The sequence below is a fragment of the Gadus macrocephalus genome, chromosome 1 (genome assembly GCF_031168955.1).
Source record: "Gadus macrocephalus chromosome 1, ASM3116895v1".
NCBI lineage: Eukaryota > Metazoa > Chordata > Actinopteri > Gadiformes > Gadidae > Gadus > Gadus macrocephalus.
The window spans coordinates 8404480-8421855 of NC_082382.1; the positions used below are offsets into that span (position 1 = coordinate 8404480).

The following is a 17376-nucleotide window of genomic DNA, read 5'->3' on the forward strand; positions in this document are numbered from 1 at the left end:
GTTTAATGCAGCGAAAACAACCTGACCCCAACTCTCGTACACGTACACTAATCTACGGGCATCAATTCACTTTTCAATAGAAGTTATAGGAAGGGTCTATCGAATGTGTCTGTCTAGCGAGGCATCTTAACAGCCAAGGAACAGCATAAACATCAAAATTCTAGACCTGAGTATATACACATTTTTTATATTTCCCATTACGTTTGTTTATGTGGATTTATCACGTATATATTTTTCTCATGTCGCCTTTTGCAACGTAACCATGCACCGAAACCAAACCCCCTGGATTGCGGGTTACAGGCAGCACAGTGTAGGTCCACCCCCGGAACCCCCCCGTCCAAACCCATTGGGCCAGGTTTGTCAGCAGAGCTCTCGGCGCCATAAAATAGCATGCTGCTCGAGCCCTTAGCCAGACTTAATGGTCCCAGGGGCTGAGCGTTTACTAGTGACCTTTGAATTCCATTTGGAGTGGAACAGCCTTTTTTTCTGCTAGGAAAATTCCATCGCCTTAGAGGTGGAGCGATGCACCACTCTGTTGGTCCGTGCACATAGTGTATGTGTATGTGTGTGTATGTAAAGATCACATCCAAAGCCCATTTATTTGGCGGGGAAGATTAATACGGGACACACATTCACAGTGCAGATAAATAGACGTGTGTGCAGTGTGGGGGAGGCACTCTTTTTAGTAAATGCTCAAATTAAACCCAAAATAATTCACAAATCAAAAAGTGTGAGTTGATATTAATGCAGAATATATTTAGCATTATAAGACATAACTAAATTACATTTCGATTGTGCAAGTACAAATCTAAACATGAATGCTCACCCGTTAAAATGGATTCATAACATTAAATCTATTAGGGGCTCTGTGGAATGATCCTTTTTATGAGTTTTAGTGTTTTATGACCAACATGAAGTGTTTGTCTTGTAAATGGTTTGTATTAAGGACGTGTGGTTATATCTCATTTTATGCCAAACAACGTCCCCTGCTGGAAGAATCTAGCCAACGTTATAGAATTATTCAGTAAATAAACCGCTTTGGATTACAGCCAAAGTCCGTCACAAATGCTACCCGTGTTTGCACACAATTGAGAATGCGATTTACAAATATAAATAAAGTAGAGACGCAATTAAACCCTTAAATAATAAACTTCCATTGCAAAACACTGGAATTGTTTATTAAAGATTGATACTATAGAATCGGGGGCCAACTGTTAAAATTCAGACAAGATTGGTTAAAGATGTCTTCAAGCAATGGCTAAAATATGAAGGGCAGAATTGAAAGTCAATTATAGCAAACAAAAATCCTTAAGTTTAAATTACATGATTTAAGTTATACATTTGATCCGGATCAATTATTTACAGTTGGTTACACTGGCTCAATAACACACAGAAGGCATACATCCCATTTAAAAAAGCAACAACTAAGCATCGACAATAGAATCACACTGCATGCTCATTGCTTTAAACAGTTTAGGAAGGAAAAAAAAAAAGCACACCACTATAAAGACATTTGAATTTGGTCCTTTTTTTGAAGAAAATAAAAACCTGAATGCCCTATTGGAATAGAGGATACTGCAGTTGGACAAAGGAACACAGGTTTACTACAATATTCAAAAATCACATGTTACAATAAACCAAGTATATGAACACTTCAGACGCATGTCCTGTATGGTTACAAGAGTAGCAAAGACAAGTCCCCTAAACATGGAGGTTACACTTCTGGTGTCGTTGAATGAACTTAAGTACAATCACAATTACAGGGCCTTATAAATGGACAATGGTTGCCTGAAGCAAATAAAAATAAAAAGCCATCTAAAAATACTTTTCTCCACAAGGTGGCAGACTGAAATGACTGAGGAATTCTGGTTCTGTATGGAGATTGTCTGGGAATTCACAACATTAAGGGGTAAGAGGGTTCCGTTATGATGCGCCTGGATTCCACATATTTATAATTGAAAGGAACAAAGAATCGTTTTATTTGAACTCTTTATACGAGTGCATAACAAATGTACAAATCCGGAAAAGACAACCACAAAAAAGAAAGCCTCAAGAAATCTGATGCCCATCAGCAAGAGGATTGCCTTTACAAACACCAATATTACCCCTACCACACCTCATTAAATATCTGGAGAGCCATCAGGCTATAACATGAAATGGATTAGTGTGGAGTCCATTTTTAAAACCGTCAACAGTAAGTAAAAGTGCACAGGATGCAATAAGGTAAATGCTGAATATTGCGAACATCAGAAGAGGGTGGTATTTTGGCAATATTTAATACAACCTTAAAATGTACAAAAAGGAAAAACAAATGAAACAGACTTGTCTCCAAATTGATATCTGTAGTTAAACATTCAGGAAGCTGCAGCTACAGAGGCAGACCAGACTTGAAAAAGACAAAAAGTCACTGAACCAAAGCACAGCTACATCTCAAGTGGACTGAATGCCTACACGTCCATGCAAATGCCTAAGAATAAAAATGGAGTCAGGTCATCTCTTTTCACATTAAAACTACAAACACATCAAAATGAAAAAAATGGTACAATGCAATAACTCCCTCCAGCAGGATGTCTACCACCTTCTCTGGGTCCTCTTTGATCATTTTCAGCCATGTGGGGGCGCTCTGTGATGACCGATACATGGGTCATCGCCGGAGATATAGCAGAGTGTCAGATTGTTACGCCGTGTTCACACTGTACACGTCCGTCAACGGATGACAGAGGATATGTCTTACGTACGGGGGACGCGAACTGATTGGCCGAGGGCTCTGTCGCTGCCTGAAAAGTTTAACATTTCTAAACTCTTTGATGCAGGCAACGGAGCCGACAGAACGGACGGACCCACAATGCATTCCGAGAGCGCATGCAAAGTCAATGAGATCCGTCAACGGAGGTGTGCAGTGTGAACGCAGCGTTAGGGGGCGAGGGTCCCCCAGTTGCCAAGGTTACTGGCCATCATTATGGAAAAGATGAGGTTCTGAAAATGTCAAATCTGTCCCTGCGTCAGAGGGTCTCTGTTTCCACAGCAGGCGCCGTGCTCACACACTCACAGCATCCTTCTCCTTCTTGTCGCCGTCTTCGTGCCAGGTGAGGCGCTCCTCGTAGAAGGTGATGACGATCTGAGGGCACTTGTGATTGGCTTCCTTAGCGAGCACAAGATCCGCCTCGTCCGAGTCTTTCCTACACGACACCAGAACGAAGGAGATCAGTTCACTGCAAAAGGACTAACGGGACCATGGTTGGACTAGGGCCCCTCGGACCCTCTAGGGAGGGGGCCAGAAGATTTTTTTTTTTTTGACATTTTATATTAAATTCATCAATCTGCTGCACTAGAGAGCAGTTCTCTAGAAGACAATAATATCATAAACACATGCATGGTGATGAAAAGTATATGCCAAATCCAAAGACCACTTGTAGATTGAGTTGCATTAGAAGGCCTCCCTGCAGAACCCTACCTAGGAACGTGATACTTTTCCACCGCAGGAACCAGGGTCTAAATTAAGTTCCTGGGACATTATTTCTCCCCCCCAAAGGTAGCTTTCGATAAAACAGTTGTATGCAATTGTATGGCAACAGTCTTGTTATGGATAAACTTCCTCCAAAAGAGGGACAGCCTTCATTTAGTTCCTTCATCAAACAGGGAAACAACCTTAAAACTAACGCCTCAAAAGCTGGATGTAGTAACGATTGCACACCTATAATCCCCCCTCACCCGCAAACTTCCCTTTGCGCCAATATTTTACACTTGGATTTAAATTGAACTATCATAATTGAATCTTCTTCTTAACACATATTTTTTTTATGAAAGTACCGAGCATACATTCCTATTCACTCTAAAGCAGATTGGATAAATTTGTCATCTTTACTGCCGTGATTCTTAATTGAAAATGGTGCATATTTGCACTGTGATACATACTGTAGTTGGTGCGATATTGTTGGTCAGATATTTCCCTCACTATTTCTTGCTGGTCTTTCAGCCATTATGTGCCTGATGTACAAGGACCTTCATTTGCCCAACCTTTGCGGATCTTTAGATAGCATCAGGAAATGCAGACAATAAAAAAGGGGCTGAAGGAACCTTTAAGTCCCTTTAATGAAGTACGTGGGACTAAAAGTTCCAGATAATTTTGGTGGAAATTCAGCAACATAAGAAGAGTAATGTTGTGTAAGTGTTAACATTTGTATAAACATTTTTGGTACATAATGAAAAATCGAAATTTGACATAGTCTAGGTCCCTAATGGGAAACAAAGGGAACCAAGTCATGCCATCGTCAATAATGTTGGGTATGAAGAAATATATAATAATTGTAGAATTCTCAGGAACAGGGATATTGTACTGCAAGCATAATTACTAGTGTAGCTTAATCGTATTGCATGTGCAATATTGGTCTCAATTTTTATTACCACCTAAAAATAATGACAATATGCAAATATTCTGTAACTCTTGCCTGTAAGGGCATCCCTTACAGGCAAGAATTGGAGGATATCAGCACATTCTAATAAGGGCTATAAGGGCTTCCCTTTTGCATCCATGGCCCACAAATTTACTTCGGCTGCTGGTTCAAAATGTCTTGAACTATCAAAAATACTACTATTAGTACTCTGTAGAGCTGTTCTCCCCACTGAACTCCAATGGTATAAGCAACTTGAACAGTGGCGATCTCTACGTCCTTAATTACAACCAAATAAGAGAGATAAGAGATACCAACCGAATAAACCGCATTCAAAATCGTAACGAGTACTTTTCTTGGCACCCGTTTTAATTATTTGAATGTTTCCACCAATGCACACAAATCTAAAGTCAGTTTAACCCATATTTTATATGCAGTCTAGGTGCGTAACACCCACAGCAGAGAACAGTGATTTGATGTTTAGCCATTGAGAAACTTTTGAAATGAGATTCATACCAAGTTAGTTGCATTCTAGTCAGGCTTTTGTTTGAGGCATGGTACTTTGTCGTGTAGAAATGATTGCTGAATAGATAGTATAGACAAGTCCCCTCGGCAGATATGCACCCCTGTAATCATACTGGTGATAAATTCTTTAGTTCTCCACTTCAAATCGTAACTCGGGTGTGTGAATATCTATTCAGTATCCAACATATATTTATAAATAGATAGACTACAATTTGAGATATGATTAATTTAACGTTATCAATAAGATGCTAGACATTTTGCTTGATAAAAAAAAAAAAAAAGGAGAGGGGCTTCAACATCTTGAAGACGCATCCCAATGGCCGCCGCCATTTTCATAGCAACGGGCATTTGAATGTCCGTGAATGTGTTTGCACTGCAGTAAGGTTTTTTGGTCATTGGTCATTGTTTTTTGGCCAGACAATGTGGTTTAGGACACTGCTACATAGTTTCTCAAGTGAGACTGGTAAAATTAGGGTTTGCATTAGCCCAAGTTACGGTATATTTACCCAGCAGTGCAACGCCCCGTTGAAGGCACTGCATGCGCGGCAGGCCCATAACAAACTCAATCTGTAGAATATAATTATTTATACTCATTTGTTTTGTTTGGCTGTGACACTTGGGTTTAGAGAATAAAGTGAGTGATCTTAATTAGTCAAATACTTTGTGAACCAAAACCTCTTGATACCAATGTGAACAATTATGTGATTAATGTGATTAATGCGGGAAAGAATACGGCCGAAGTATGAGAAACATCTACATAGGACAGAAGAGGGCTTCAAAATCTGACTTTGCGTATAATACACGACTAGTGGCCACCCTCAAGGAGGTCTTTTAATACATGATCAATGAGGGCAGACCTACTCGACACCGTTTAACCGGTAAACTATAAACTATGATCTTCCATCAATCATAAAAGCCAAAGACCCACCATTTCATGAGGAACATCAAGTCCCCACATGAATCTGTAGCTCCAATGATCTTCTCGGGTTCCAGTCCTCTCTCAAAGCCACGCGCTACAAGAACTTCATCCTGAAAGACACATACAATAACTCTTTATAGTCCCTCGTATTGTCATATTGAAGCAGCTGATTCAAGAATGTGTTGCCATCTTCCAACAGGTCCGCAATAAGCATTAACATCATCACTCTCTTGTATAATTATGCGAGCGATCAAGGTTTATTCCAGTACGAGATTTTTATCCTAATTATCTAGGCCAGATAATTGTAACAAGCGTTAAGTTCCCATCTTCAAATGAAATCATAGGCAGTGTCTTGTTTTCTTCCTCTTTGTAACACTGGCCATGAGATACTTACTTCCTTCTTCTTCTTGGGCTTACTACCACCTTCCTCATCATCAGAGTGTTTTTTCTTTGAGCCACTTGTTTCTTTTTCTTTGGAGCGCGACACATTTGTGCAGGACTTGCTCGCACTGCTAGGCGTAGAGCTTCCACTAGTGCTGCTGCTCTTCTTGTAGGTCTTCATGAACTCAGAAATCAACTCGGGACAGTCAAGATTTTTCTCTGGTTCCCAGGTGTTGTGTTTCCTGTACAATACAACAACGAAAATCACAGAAGGTCGTTTATAAACCCCCTCGAGTCCAAACATTAAACATTGAATAAAATGCAACATCAAACTTACTCTGAATATCCCTTCCATTTAAGGAAGAACTCCACTCTGCTTTTCACTACTCTTCTGTCCAGCACTTTCTCAACAACATACTCTTCCTCTTGGGAGGAGGATGAATCGTCTTCGCGAGATTTCTTGCCCATTGCAACCAGTTCACTTATTGACCCTTAAAAAATGTATTGTAAAGGGACAAACACTTCACCCTGGCGTGTATAGAAAAGACATGCGTAAATAAATGAATACCAAGTCAGATTTGTCTATTGAATAATCGAGAACTATCAATAATAGTATGAAATACTGTCCAACATGTTATATGAAAGTCTGTTAGCACACATACGATAACATTAGCCACTAGCTTCCTTTATGCATTATGCTACCAGACGGTTTATCAGACGTTTGCAAGACAGTAATTCGTTTTAATTATACACTTTTCACACACAACGACAAGTGAAGTGATGTTCAACAACACACTACATATCAACAGCAAGAGGTAAGAGTCGTAAATAGGACATTTAGTCATCGGATTGCCAGCTAGCTGCTCAGCTCTGGGAGGAAGACACTGGTAAAGCCGGTAGCATTAGCACTTAGCTCGTTGATCTCAAAATGGAGCGAGTTCATAAAGGCCCCCAGCTAGGATACTTCAAAATATTATATTTGTATGTGTAGGATAACATGTGGAACTGACCTTATAAACGCAGGTTGACGTGCACGACTGTGGGGGGTACAGCTGTCCTGGTCGCTCCGGGGTAACCTCTGGCATGGATGACTAGAATCTAAGGCCGGACGGAAAAGCGCGGGTTGAAGAGCAGAGGGAAGCCACGCCCCTCCGTCAGCTGATGGGGCCTCAGACTAGGCATATACAGCTCTGCCTGGGCTATTTACCGTTGTCTCAATTTTACACACACACACACACACACACACACACACACACACACACACACACACACACACACACACACACACGCACGCACGCACGCACGCACGCACGCACGCACGCACACACACACACACACACACACACACACACACACACACACACACACACACACACACACACACACACACACACACGTATTGCCAGGTAAGATTGCACATACTAGGATTTGCACATACGAGAGGGAAGTAAATTATACAAAATAAGTATGTATTTGTTTCATCTCACCTGTAACGTGCACGTTTTTTCAAATGAAATGACATATGTTAACACTGTGATCAAGCAAAAAGGACGGCTTTCATGAAAAGAACGATGATACACAATTAACCACTTCACAGGGATAATGCCGTTGTAGAGTTTTTCCGTTGACTTAGTTTCATTGATTGACAAATAATGATCACGATTTCTGACGTTAGCCTTATCGTTCCTTTTCTGGACCGGGGTCATCATAGGCCTTTTTATTCCAAAAATTGTATTAGTTGCAAGCTTTGATTGAAATCCTTTTCGTCCACTACATGTTTCCGTACACGATGACGGGGGAAAGCGGGAAATGTCCACCAATCGGTGAGGGTGAGGGGCGGGTCTTGTGTATTTATGAGCATACTGGACCCTTTTGGTTCGTACGCACATTCTCCATTCGCCACTGTCGCGCAGTCTTTAAGTATACTGCAGCAAGATGTCGAAAGAAGTAAGTACTTTTTATTCACAACTTCGCCGGTATGCATATTACAGCTATGTCCGACATGAATTTGTTTTGCTAGTGTGTATAAAAGGAAAAATGTAGTATATCCTCATGGTAAATGGCGCAGTACCGTTTTTTTTCATTATCAAGCCGCCATCTTACAAAAAGTAGGCCGCATGGCCTATTGTTCATTTTTTTTCTTATTGTGAATTAAATGGTCTCCCTTTTATCAATTGGGTGATTTGGTAACGACGCCGGTATTGCGGCATGGTCCCCGGCCAGCCAGTGTAGTGTGTTTCAAAAAAGATGTCTTATTGAATCTTAAAATTGTATCCAGTAATGGCGGCGCAGCGTCCACCCTCCTCCACCCTCTTGTGTAACGTGTAGGGCCTTGCGACTGGAAACTATTCGTTAGCCTAGCAATAGCAGACTCTTCAGCTTTGTTATGAAGCGACTGAATAAGCGTTTTGTTTTTCTTTTCAGTGTTCTCATGATCAAGGCGCACGGGAACCGGAGCAGCTCCGCAAGCTCTTCATCGGAGGACTGAGTTTTGAGACCACAGACGAGAGCTTGCGAGCCCATTTTGAACAATGGGGTACACTCACCGACTGCGTGGTTAGTATGGTGTTAATGATTAACCTTTATGCAAGGTCCTCTGTCGCTAATGGGTGATTTTTAATTAATGTGAATGTAATTGTGTTTTCAAGGTGATGAGAGATACTGGCAGCAAAAGGTCCAGGGGATTCGGCTTTGTGACCTACGCCACTGTGGAAGAAGTGGATGCTGGCATGGATGCACGGCCTCATAAGGTTGATGGCAGGATGGTAGAGCCCAAGAGAGCGGTTTCCAGAGAGGTTAATTTAATTTTGATTTAATTTTTTTACACATTCACTATTGTAGTAAAACGATTTGCTTGTATTCTGTGTTGTGGAACGATGTATTTTCTCACTGTCTTCTTACTTCAGGACTCCAATAAACCCGGTGCCCACGTAACGGTCAAGAAGATTTTCGTTGGCGGCATCAAAGAAGACACAGAGGAAGCACAGCTGCGAGACTACTTCAGTCAGTTTGGAAAGATTGACTTGGTTGAAATTATGACCGATCGCAACACGGGCAAGAGGCGAGGCTTTGCATTCGTTACGTTTGATGACCACGATTCCGTGGACAGGATTGTCAGTAAGTAAATGGCCAATAAATATGATATGTGACTTACTAGTATTTGCTATATTCATGTTTTATACATTATTAAAACATGCATGCTTTATTTTTATTTGCAGTTCAGAAATACCACACAGTCAACTGCCACAATTGTGAGGTGAGGAAGGCCCTCTCGAAGCAAGAGATGCAGAATACGGGCATGAGTATGAGGCTTATTTCAGCACTATACATCCATGCTTTATTATCTTTATTTATTATGTCCCAGAACTTCACACACTTCTTGTTCACCCTCAGGTCGCCCTGGTAACTTCAACAGAGGCGGTGGCTATGGAGGTAATGATTTTGGCCGCGATGGATACTTCGGTGACCGTGGTATGTGGTGGTAGCGCCACCAAATTTGATAATACTTTTTGAATATCTTACATTTTTTTTTTTTTTGTTGAGACTAAGATTCCAACTATTGTCTTTGAAGGTGGAAGAGGTGGAGGATACGGTGGTGACAATTACAACAATGGCTACGGCGGGGGAGACGGTGATAACCTAGGTTGGCGTCTTTCCCTTAGAACTACTCTTTAAATGATGCATGGTTAACCACTCTAATATTAACACAAACAATTCCCCTTAGGCGCTGCTGATGTACTCAATACATCTGTTGCAGGTTACGGAGGTGGTGGATACGGAGGTGGTGGCGGTGGGAACCGTGGCTATGGAGGGGGACAAGGCTACGGCAACCAGGGTGGAGGTGGCGGAGGCGGTTATGGTGGAAACGGCTACGATGGCTACAACAACGGTAATGGAAATGGAAACTACGGCGGTGGTGGTGGAGGTGAGTTCATCATTCTCCTCTCCCCATAATGCAACGGTTTTCTAAGGCGTTGTCTAATCAACAGATTCCTCTGTAGGTAACTACGGGAGTGGAGGAGGCGGAGGCGGTGGCAGCAGTGGAGGCAACGGCTACAATGATTTTGGCAACTACAACAACCAGTCGTCTAACTACGGCCCCATGAAAGGAACTAACTTTGGAGGTGGAGGCGGTGGTGGCAGTGGAGGAGGAGGAGGTGGAGGACGGAACAGTGGGCCTTATGGTGGTGTGTGACTGCATTATCGATTAGACATGTGCCATTTATGAGCGGTTGGTATTTGATGCTTAATTCTGTTATTCTCTCAGGTGGCTATGGGGGTAGCACTGGCGGAGGCGGTGGCGGCGGATATGGTGGTGGTGGTGGCGGCGGAGGATCTGGCAGACGGTTTTAACATTGACAAGGTAAGGGCTTTTGCTTGACCATGTAAAATTCACTCTGAAACCAAGTTCATGTTTAAGTAGTGGAGATTATCTATACATGTAGCTCCCAAGTATTAAAAATCTCATCTCTAGTACAAATCTCTGGATGTCAGGTCATTGGAAGTGAAGTTCACAGTTTAACTATGTTGTTCCGTATTGTTCAACAGGACTGAGTACTTAGGAGAGGAGAGCAGAGCAAGCGACAGGGAAGGGCAGGTTGAGATGTACTGCTCAGCCAATGAGATGTACTGCTCAGTGATGTACATTAGGAGAATCATGGAGCTCATTTTTAATCCAAAAAAATATGTGTCCAGGATTATTTTTTATGTTTCTGGAAAGGCATTCCAATGGGGTTTATGTAGATTTCTTTTTAAGTATGGTTTTTATTTTTGTGTATCTGCATTTAATCAAGTTGAAATAAAACACCTTTCAGTTTTTTTTAAACCGTTGTCTTGTTAGCCTCTTTTAGGGTTTGGGAAAGGGAGGGAACACTTGTCTCAGTTGGTGAGATGGCTCTTGGGGAATAAACCATCAGTGTAAGATATGACCTGGGTGTATGTGGAATTTATGAAAAATTCAATAGTGGCAAATGATCTTGCTATAAACCTGCCACACACTTAAGTTGACCGAAGTGGTGCACGAGTACAATCAAAAAGCCTCACGGGCATACTGAGGACAGATGTTGGAGGGAAGAAAACATCCGGAGGAGGCTAGCGTACATGCCAGTCTTGAGGCTAGCCATGGAAGCCAGCTGAGGGAGGGAAGTAGCAAAACCGACCCCAGGAGCAAAGAAGCAGGGGAGTGAGAACAGTGCTGAGGCTAGCATGCAGCAGCTACCAAAGAGCTTTAAGGCTGTGTAGGTAAGACAAGACTTCTCCACTCCCGTTAGTTTGTTTACATACTGTGTTCTGTAGTTGGTAGTAAGTTACGTGGCAGAGTAATTTAAAACATTTATTTCCTTATAGCGCCTGAGAACTGGCTGTTATCCTTTGCAAATGTTATGCATGCTAAATCCTAATAAATTACAATTTTATAGATAAAAGCCTTCCTCACGCTTGGTATCTGATTTTACAGGGGAATTGGCATTGCGCTGCTGCAACATTGAATGAATGACTGTGGATCAGGCACTTTATTAAGGTTTGTTTAAAGGGCGGTGTAGTAACAATACGAGCACATGACTGAATGTGTTCTAAACTTGTTCCCTGTATGCCACCATAGGTTTCATGGACAGATGGCGTTTGAGGCTGATATGCTTCAACAAATTGCATGGCCGCTGTGCGGTCTTTTTAACTTTTCTAATAAAATATTTTTACAAAACGATGTCTTTGTATTTTTAACAAAGTATTTCTCAAGACCAAATGTTTATTGATGTTACAAAATGCATGTGTTAAGCTTGCCAACTACGGAAAATTTAAATGAAATAAGCTGAGTTAATGATATACATTATGAAATCACTCAGCGTTGCTGCCTTCCTTGCATATTTTGCGGCACCAGGTAGACTTTATCATCAGGTGTCTGCTGTAGGCAGTACTCGTCTATCGAATATGGCTGACCGTGTTCATCCTTTAAATAGGTAAACACTTTACTGTAAAGGTCTGTGAGATGGCACTTTACAATAGCAAGGCTGTGTTGAAACTTTATTCTCTGCTGAGCCAGCTGCTCTTGGTGTGCTTGTAGCTGGTCCAGTTCTGCTTCAAGGTGAACTATATTCTCTAGCTTCCTCTTCCTGCAGTTCTGGGCAGCAACCTTGTTCTTCCCTCGCCGTCTTATATCCCTGACCAGAGCCAGCTGAGACTCAGACAGTGTGTGCTGTGTCAAGAGCTCATTGAAGTCGTCGACTGGCAGGTTGATGATCTTTTCCGCAGTAAAGGGGATTTTCAGGGCCAGTGCGCGTCTCTCATCTCTGCTCAGTGGTGCTGGGTGGGTGTGGTTATCTTGTTGCCTCACATGCATGCTTTGATGAGAGCACCCTCTGCTGGACAACTCGGCGCCATCTATCTGGTCGTTCAAAGTATTTCCTTGGTAATGCTGGGGCTTGGGTAGAGGGGTCATAGAGTTGGGTTCATGATTAAAGTAAGGTTGAGAGGGGAGGTAAGAAGACTGGGCCGGGTGAGAATACAAATGATGGTGCAGCTGATGCTCCACAGGGAACCGTGACTGAGGCCTTCTGGGTTGTAGACCATGACTCTCTCCATTGCTATAAGTGATGCGTGCATCTGCGTTTGGGTATGATGTTGAGGCAATCTGGGCATCATCTGGGGAGGTTAGGGGAGGACTAGAACCCAAGGACAGGCCAGAGTCGGACTCAAAGTCATCCACAGAACTATGATGCATGTTTGATCTGTGAGTAGTCCATGGCATATTTGTTCTGTGAGTGATACAGCCCATTTTTATCTGCTCTTTCCCTTCCAAATGATGGGTTGAAGCAGAGGAAGGCAGCATTCTGGGGCTGGGATGAGTAACATTGAGAGCAAACATTGCCTCTGCAGTGGAGCCCAGATGATGGCATGCTTGCCTCACCTCTGAGTAGGGTTCCTCATATTGAGCAGTGTTGGGTTCACATGCGGCAGAACGGGACTGGGTCATGCTGTAGTCCCCTATCGGGACCAGGGGAACGACAGAATTGTACGGTGATGGCTCATAGGAGCTCTCAGCTGGGACATTGAACTCCTGTAAAGAAAGGTATATGTAAATAGTTTGACTTTAGTAACTAACTTCATAAAAAAATTTGTTTGTACTGGCATGGCAACACATACAAATATTGAATGTATATGAAACATATTAAAAAAAAAAGTGTATTGTTCAGGGTAATTGTTGATCTGTGTTGTTATTCTTCTGAATTAAAAGGCACCTGCCCCGCCATAGCACATCCCTCAGTGCAGCAGCCACCCAAAGCTTCTTCACTTCTTTCTTATGTATGATCAGGTTTCACATGGAAACAGATGGCCATTGTGCTATCGTTGGTTTTATGGGTAGCAGGTAGTGCTGCTACTAACCTACAGTTCTACACCCTTCCTACCATCACTCAATCATTCGTTATAACCCATCTGACTGCGGTCAACAATCATCAAGCAAAAATTGTATACCCTATGATTAAAAATCTGTTGTCCAATAATGTAATGTGTGCTATGTAATTATGAATAAAATATTAGTTGTAATAAATGTATGAGCAAATGTAATTATGACTTAAGAACGTATTATTAAAATACAGCTTTTTATTTGCATCCTATAGAGACATTAATACACAATGTTACTATGGTAATATTAGTTAAAACGTCATTAAAATAACAAAAACACTTTCTAATGGAGCCATAGGGTGAAACTTAGCATTCAGGATATATCTTTAATGTGAGTGTGAACATAGACAATAAGCTGATCTCCAAAGTACTCGTTTCGTCATGGCCTTCTTCTATGATGTCATCCAAGCATCAAATGGCAACAGAGCATATTTTACCTGTAGATCCGTGATGGTCATCAGCTCCTGCCAGGCCAAATCCATGTCCTGGCCCATGTCTTCTGCAATCCCATGAGGCCGCCCTCCCTGGAAGCTGGAGGTCATGGATGCGCTCCCGTACCGTCTCCCCGGGGCCCCCAAAGACTTTGCATAATGACAAAAAAGTGTTTACATACAAACAAAAAGTACATCTCTGCAAGGGTTTCTCGTGCAATGGCTTTGAACCAGACTCACCTCACAAGTTCTCCTTAGTGGGAGAACATAGTTGGCTGTTGAACACATTCACAACGCTTTTTAACAGAGAGTCACCCTGGAGAAAATGAAAGGTATAAAGTGATGAATAGTGAGGTTATACTGTATAAATATTAAACACACATTTCTCTTAAACCATAAGCCCAATGCACGTTTAATGTTACTTTACAACCACTGAGTTGGAAGTGATCACATTTAGACAAGTGAGCGCTGCAGTTTCGTTGAGTCGGCTCCTCCCATTAGCTGAAGTTCAGCAGGGCTCGGGCCTGATAAGACAATCTGCTGGGTGACAGTAGGCTCTAGAAACCCAGAGTACGAGGTTTGGAGCTCAGCAGTCATTCGTCTTCTCATTCTCAATTGCACCAGGGGTTTTCTTATTGAAATTATGTGTCTCAGATTGTCAGCCGAGGACTTCGGTTCATCCATTTTTTCAGTGTTACCATGATTACTATCTAGGTTTTGGATTGCAAAAGGTAGATGTGTCTCTGAGACAAGCTGATTTAAGCCCTTACATTTAATAGTAAACTAACTTTAATGTGTTTACGCCAGGATGTGGGAAAAATGTCCCGTCCATAGGAATTCCATTAATAAAATGAGATTACTGTACGGTTAAACTCCAGCCACCATTAATCTCTCTGAAAATGTAATATAGTATAGTAATTACAAAGTTGATTCATTTGTATAACTAAGGATAGTAATAACTTTTATTATTTAATAAGAATAATTAATACAAATGTACAAAGACACTGTCTATTCAGGCTTAGACTTACTTTACTGATACATATAAGCCTACAATATAGGGTCATGTCTTACATATTTTAAAGAGTACATTAACATTTGGGTTGAGTTAAGTGTGTGTATTTGGTAATAACACAATGGGCTATAATAGGTCAATATCTATAGTCTATATTTATATAACTCTTGATATGTAATGGCAATTTCTTCTACTGCCCATAATACGTACAATTTCTCTTGGTAAAACAGAATTGTTTGAGCATTAGCTGAATTTCCTATACATTTTACAATGATGGAACATTGATGGAATTAAATCATACTTGTAGCAGTGAACTGGTTTAAACTGTGTTTACGTTCATTTACATGAGACCTTGTATTGAGAGTATGTAGTTGTCAAGTAAAATAACATACCTGTATGACCTAACCTGCCTTCAACAGGTGAAATGGACGGAGAGTGGTGGTTCAGCTGTGAAACATAATCCTTGTAAATTAGAACTGAATGTCACTTTTGTTTGGGTGTACCTTTTGTCGATGATCCCGTCCTTATATAAAAGCTGTTTGCTCTTACTTGCTATCCTAGTCACTCTGTCTGTCTTAACCCTGCACAGCTACAGATACAGCCACTGGCATAAATGGGATGGGCCTACAAGAACCACGCAGACTTCCTGTAAAGCACCCACACCGCTCTTAGTAGTAAACTTATCCCTGAACCCCAAAATTTCCCGTTTCCCCACATGACAAACCACAAACCAACAGTCTGGCATTCAAAATAACAATCAGTCTGAAGTATTACCAAAAAAGGTAGCCATTTACAAACTGCTAGAAACTTGACATAACATACAGTTAACTTCAATAATTATTATTTTCGATGATGACTTGTTTTCCATATCTCATTAACATTACGCTAACAATGGTTATATCTGTCATGTGCAGACTAAACAAGAACAATGATGGTACAAATGAATGGTGTATGAAATGTTTGATGCAGAGCACCTGGAACTAGAATGTATCTTGCAGAGATAGCCCTGTCCTAGCGGGGGTGGGTCGTAGGCTGGATTGAGACTTAGTTTAGGAGAGAAAGAATGTACACCTCCAGCAGGTAAGAAAGACTACATTGTTCCTATATCTGGCAAAGCAACCGCCAAGGGAGAGAGAGGAGCAGGGGGAGAATGGAAAGGAGCGTGTCTTACATAGCAAGTGACCATTAAAATCCTTAACAAAAAATCCCTTCATGGACCTGATCTGAATCTTTGTGAGCCGCAAGTGCAGACAAAGGCAATGTGTTAGGTAAAACTAGCATTTTGTTGGATGATTAAAGTGGAAATAGTGTTCACTAATCACTCAATGAAGAATCACAAGACAATTAAAATATGATTATTTGAAGGCCATCTATTGGACATTAGAATGTCAGATACTATAATAAACAAGATTAGTTACTATTTAATTTAACTGGTTGAACATTACATTTCTTTGGGTAATCCTCGAAGTTACACATTACGTTATCCTCTATTAGGTTTTTTCCGCCAGAAATCTTCCTAAATCATGGAAAAATATATGTCTGGCCAGAATGTGGCAAAAACAATAGTAGTGATATCATTAATAAACTGAAAAAAAGTTTAATGGAGCCATAAATATCAATTGAATGTTGCCGTCGGTTGTTATCAACTTGAAACATCGAAAAAGTGCTCGTGGCACAATTTGGGTTTAGGCCCACAGTACATATTAATTAATATAATCATCAAATGCATTCACGCGTCATAACATGACATTTTGTCATATTGCCCAGCCAAATTGAATAGAATCAAGTTTTTTTTGTGCGTGTTATTGTTATACGTTGGAAAGAGTAGGTGGCTGACAGAATCAAGAAAGGTGGATATCTACCAGGAATCAGAGAAGGGACTTCCCAACTGCAGCTCCTTGCACCCAGCCCCCTACCCACCGCCTAAGCCTGCCAAAGAGCAGCCTGTTATTACTTCAACCACAGTGGTTTTGAATCTGGACACTGCTCCCCGCCCTATCCCCTGTTTGTGTTTGTTTGCTTCAATTAGGTCTTTGACATCTCTTCTCCTCCTTGCTCCTATGGGCCTGCCCTGGCATCAAAAGGATCCTCCATGAATTATCCTATAAATTCTGTGCCACACATAGCTGTCATGTCCGTCTCATCTCCAGAAGTAGGATAGAACCTTAAATGTCCTAAATGAGTTCATTTTTGTTTGAATCAGGCATTGTTGCTTTTTTTGTTTGGAGCTTGCATTCGCTGTGTTCAAATTAAGATGATATAATTAGGAAGCTTATCGTTTCTTCTCTCAATTGGTGTGGTCTTTACATTTCTGTCATT

At 41.3% G+C, this 17376-nt stretch overlaps 3 protein-coding genes across 12 annotated transcripts; 1 reads left to right on the plus strand and 2 right to left on the minus strand.

The window, feature by feature from the left end:
• Nucleotides 1-1138: 1138 nt before the first annotated feature.
• On the minus strand, nt 1139-7403 carry cbx5 (chromobox homolog 5 (HP1 alpha homolog, Drosophila)). Its single transcript, XM_060065258.1, has 5 exons — nt 7227-7403; nt 6554-6744; nt 6230-6458; nt 5845-5945; nt 1139-3179 (listed from the first exon to the last, which is right to left on the minus strand). The coding sequence occupies exons 2-5, from the start codon at nt 6682-6684 to the stop codon at nt 3038-3040; spliced, it is 603 nt and encodes a 200-aa protein (XP_059921241.1). The 5' UTR covers nt 6685-6744; nt 7227-7403; the 3' UTR covers nt 1139-3037.
• A 618-nt stretch (nt 7404-8021) lies between these two features.
• On the plus strand, nt 8022-11917 carry hnrnpa1b (heterogeneous nuclear ribonucleoprotein A1b). 10 transcript variants are annotated; one of them, XR_009528050.1, is made up of 12 exons: nt 8022-8162; nt 8646-8772; nt 8865-9011; nt 9123-9333; nt 9435-9518; nt 9610-9687; nt 9788-9859; nt 9941-10141; nt 10206-10403; nt 10484-10579; nt 11672-11734; nt 11816-11917. XR_009528050.1 is itself a non-coding variant. In XM_060065118.1 (11 exons), the coding sequence occupies exons 1-10, from the start codon at nt 8152-8154 to the stop codon at nt 10567-10569; spliced, it is 1215 nt and encodes a 404-aa protein (XP_059921101.1). In that variant the 5' UTR covers nt 8022-8151; the 3' UTR covers nt 10570-10579; nt 11672-11917. The 10 variants fall into 10 exon arrangements, 9 of the variants coding, with proteins under 9 accessions (XP_059921101.1, XP_059921089.1, XP_059921108.1 ...); XM_060065118.1 differs by having other exon boundaries at nt 11672-11917; XM_060065106.1 differs by lacking the exons at nt 11672-11734; nt 11816-11917 and adding an exon at nt 10765-11041.
• nfe2 (nuclear factor, erythroid 2) lies at nt 10600-15653 on the minus strand. The gene is made up of 4 exons (XM_060065094.1): nt 15450-15653; nt 14286-14361; nt 14052-14195; nt 10600-13267 (listed from the first exon to the last, which is right to left on the minus strand). The coding sequence occupies exons 2-4, from the start codon at nt 14331-14333 to the stop codon at nt 12053-12055; spliced, it is 1407 nt and encodes a 468-aa protein (XP_059921077.1). The 5' UTR covers nt 14334-14361; nt 15450-15653; the 3' UTR covers nt 10600-12052.
• Nucleotides 15654-17376: the final 1723 nt, after the last annotated feature.

Coding starts and splice junctions, on each gene's coding strand:
- cbx5 (XM_060065258.1), bottom strand. CDS start 6,684: ATGGGCAAGAAATCTCGCGAAGACGATTCATCCTCCTCCCAAGAGGAA. Junction 5,946..6,229: donor AGCCCAAGAAGAAGAAGGAA/GTAAGTATCTCA, acceptor TGTGTCTTTCAG/GATGAAGTTCTTGTAGCGCG. Junction 3,180..5,844: donor TTGATGTTCCTCATGAAATG/GTGGGTCTTTGG, acceptor GGTGTCGTGTAG/GAAAGACTCGGACGAGGCGG.
- hnrnpa1b (XM_060065118.1), top strand. Junction 9,334..9,434: donor TTCCGTGGACAGGATTGTCA/GTAAGTAAATGG, acceptor TTTTATTTGCAG/TTCAGAAATACCACACAGTC. Junction 10,142..10,205: donor CTACGGCGGTGGTGGTGGAG/GTGAGTTCATCA, acceptor TCTAATCAACAG/ATTCCTCTGTAGGTAACTAC.
- nfe2 (XM_060065094.1), bottom strand. CDS start 14,333: ATGTGTTCAACAGCCAACTATGTTCTCCCACTAAGGAGAACTTGTGAG. Junction 14,196..14,285: donor CACTAAGGAGAACTTGTGAG/GTGAGTCTGGTT, acceptor CATTATGCAAAG/TCTTTGGGGGCCCCGGGGAG. Junction 13,268..14,051: donor TGACCATCACGGATCTACAG/GTAAAATATGCT, acceptor CTTTCTTTACAG/GAGTTCAATGTCCCAGCTGA.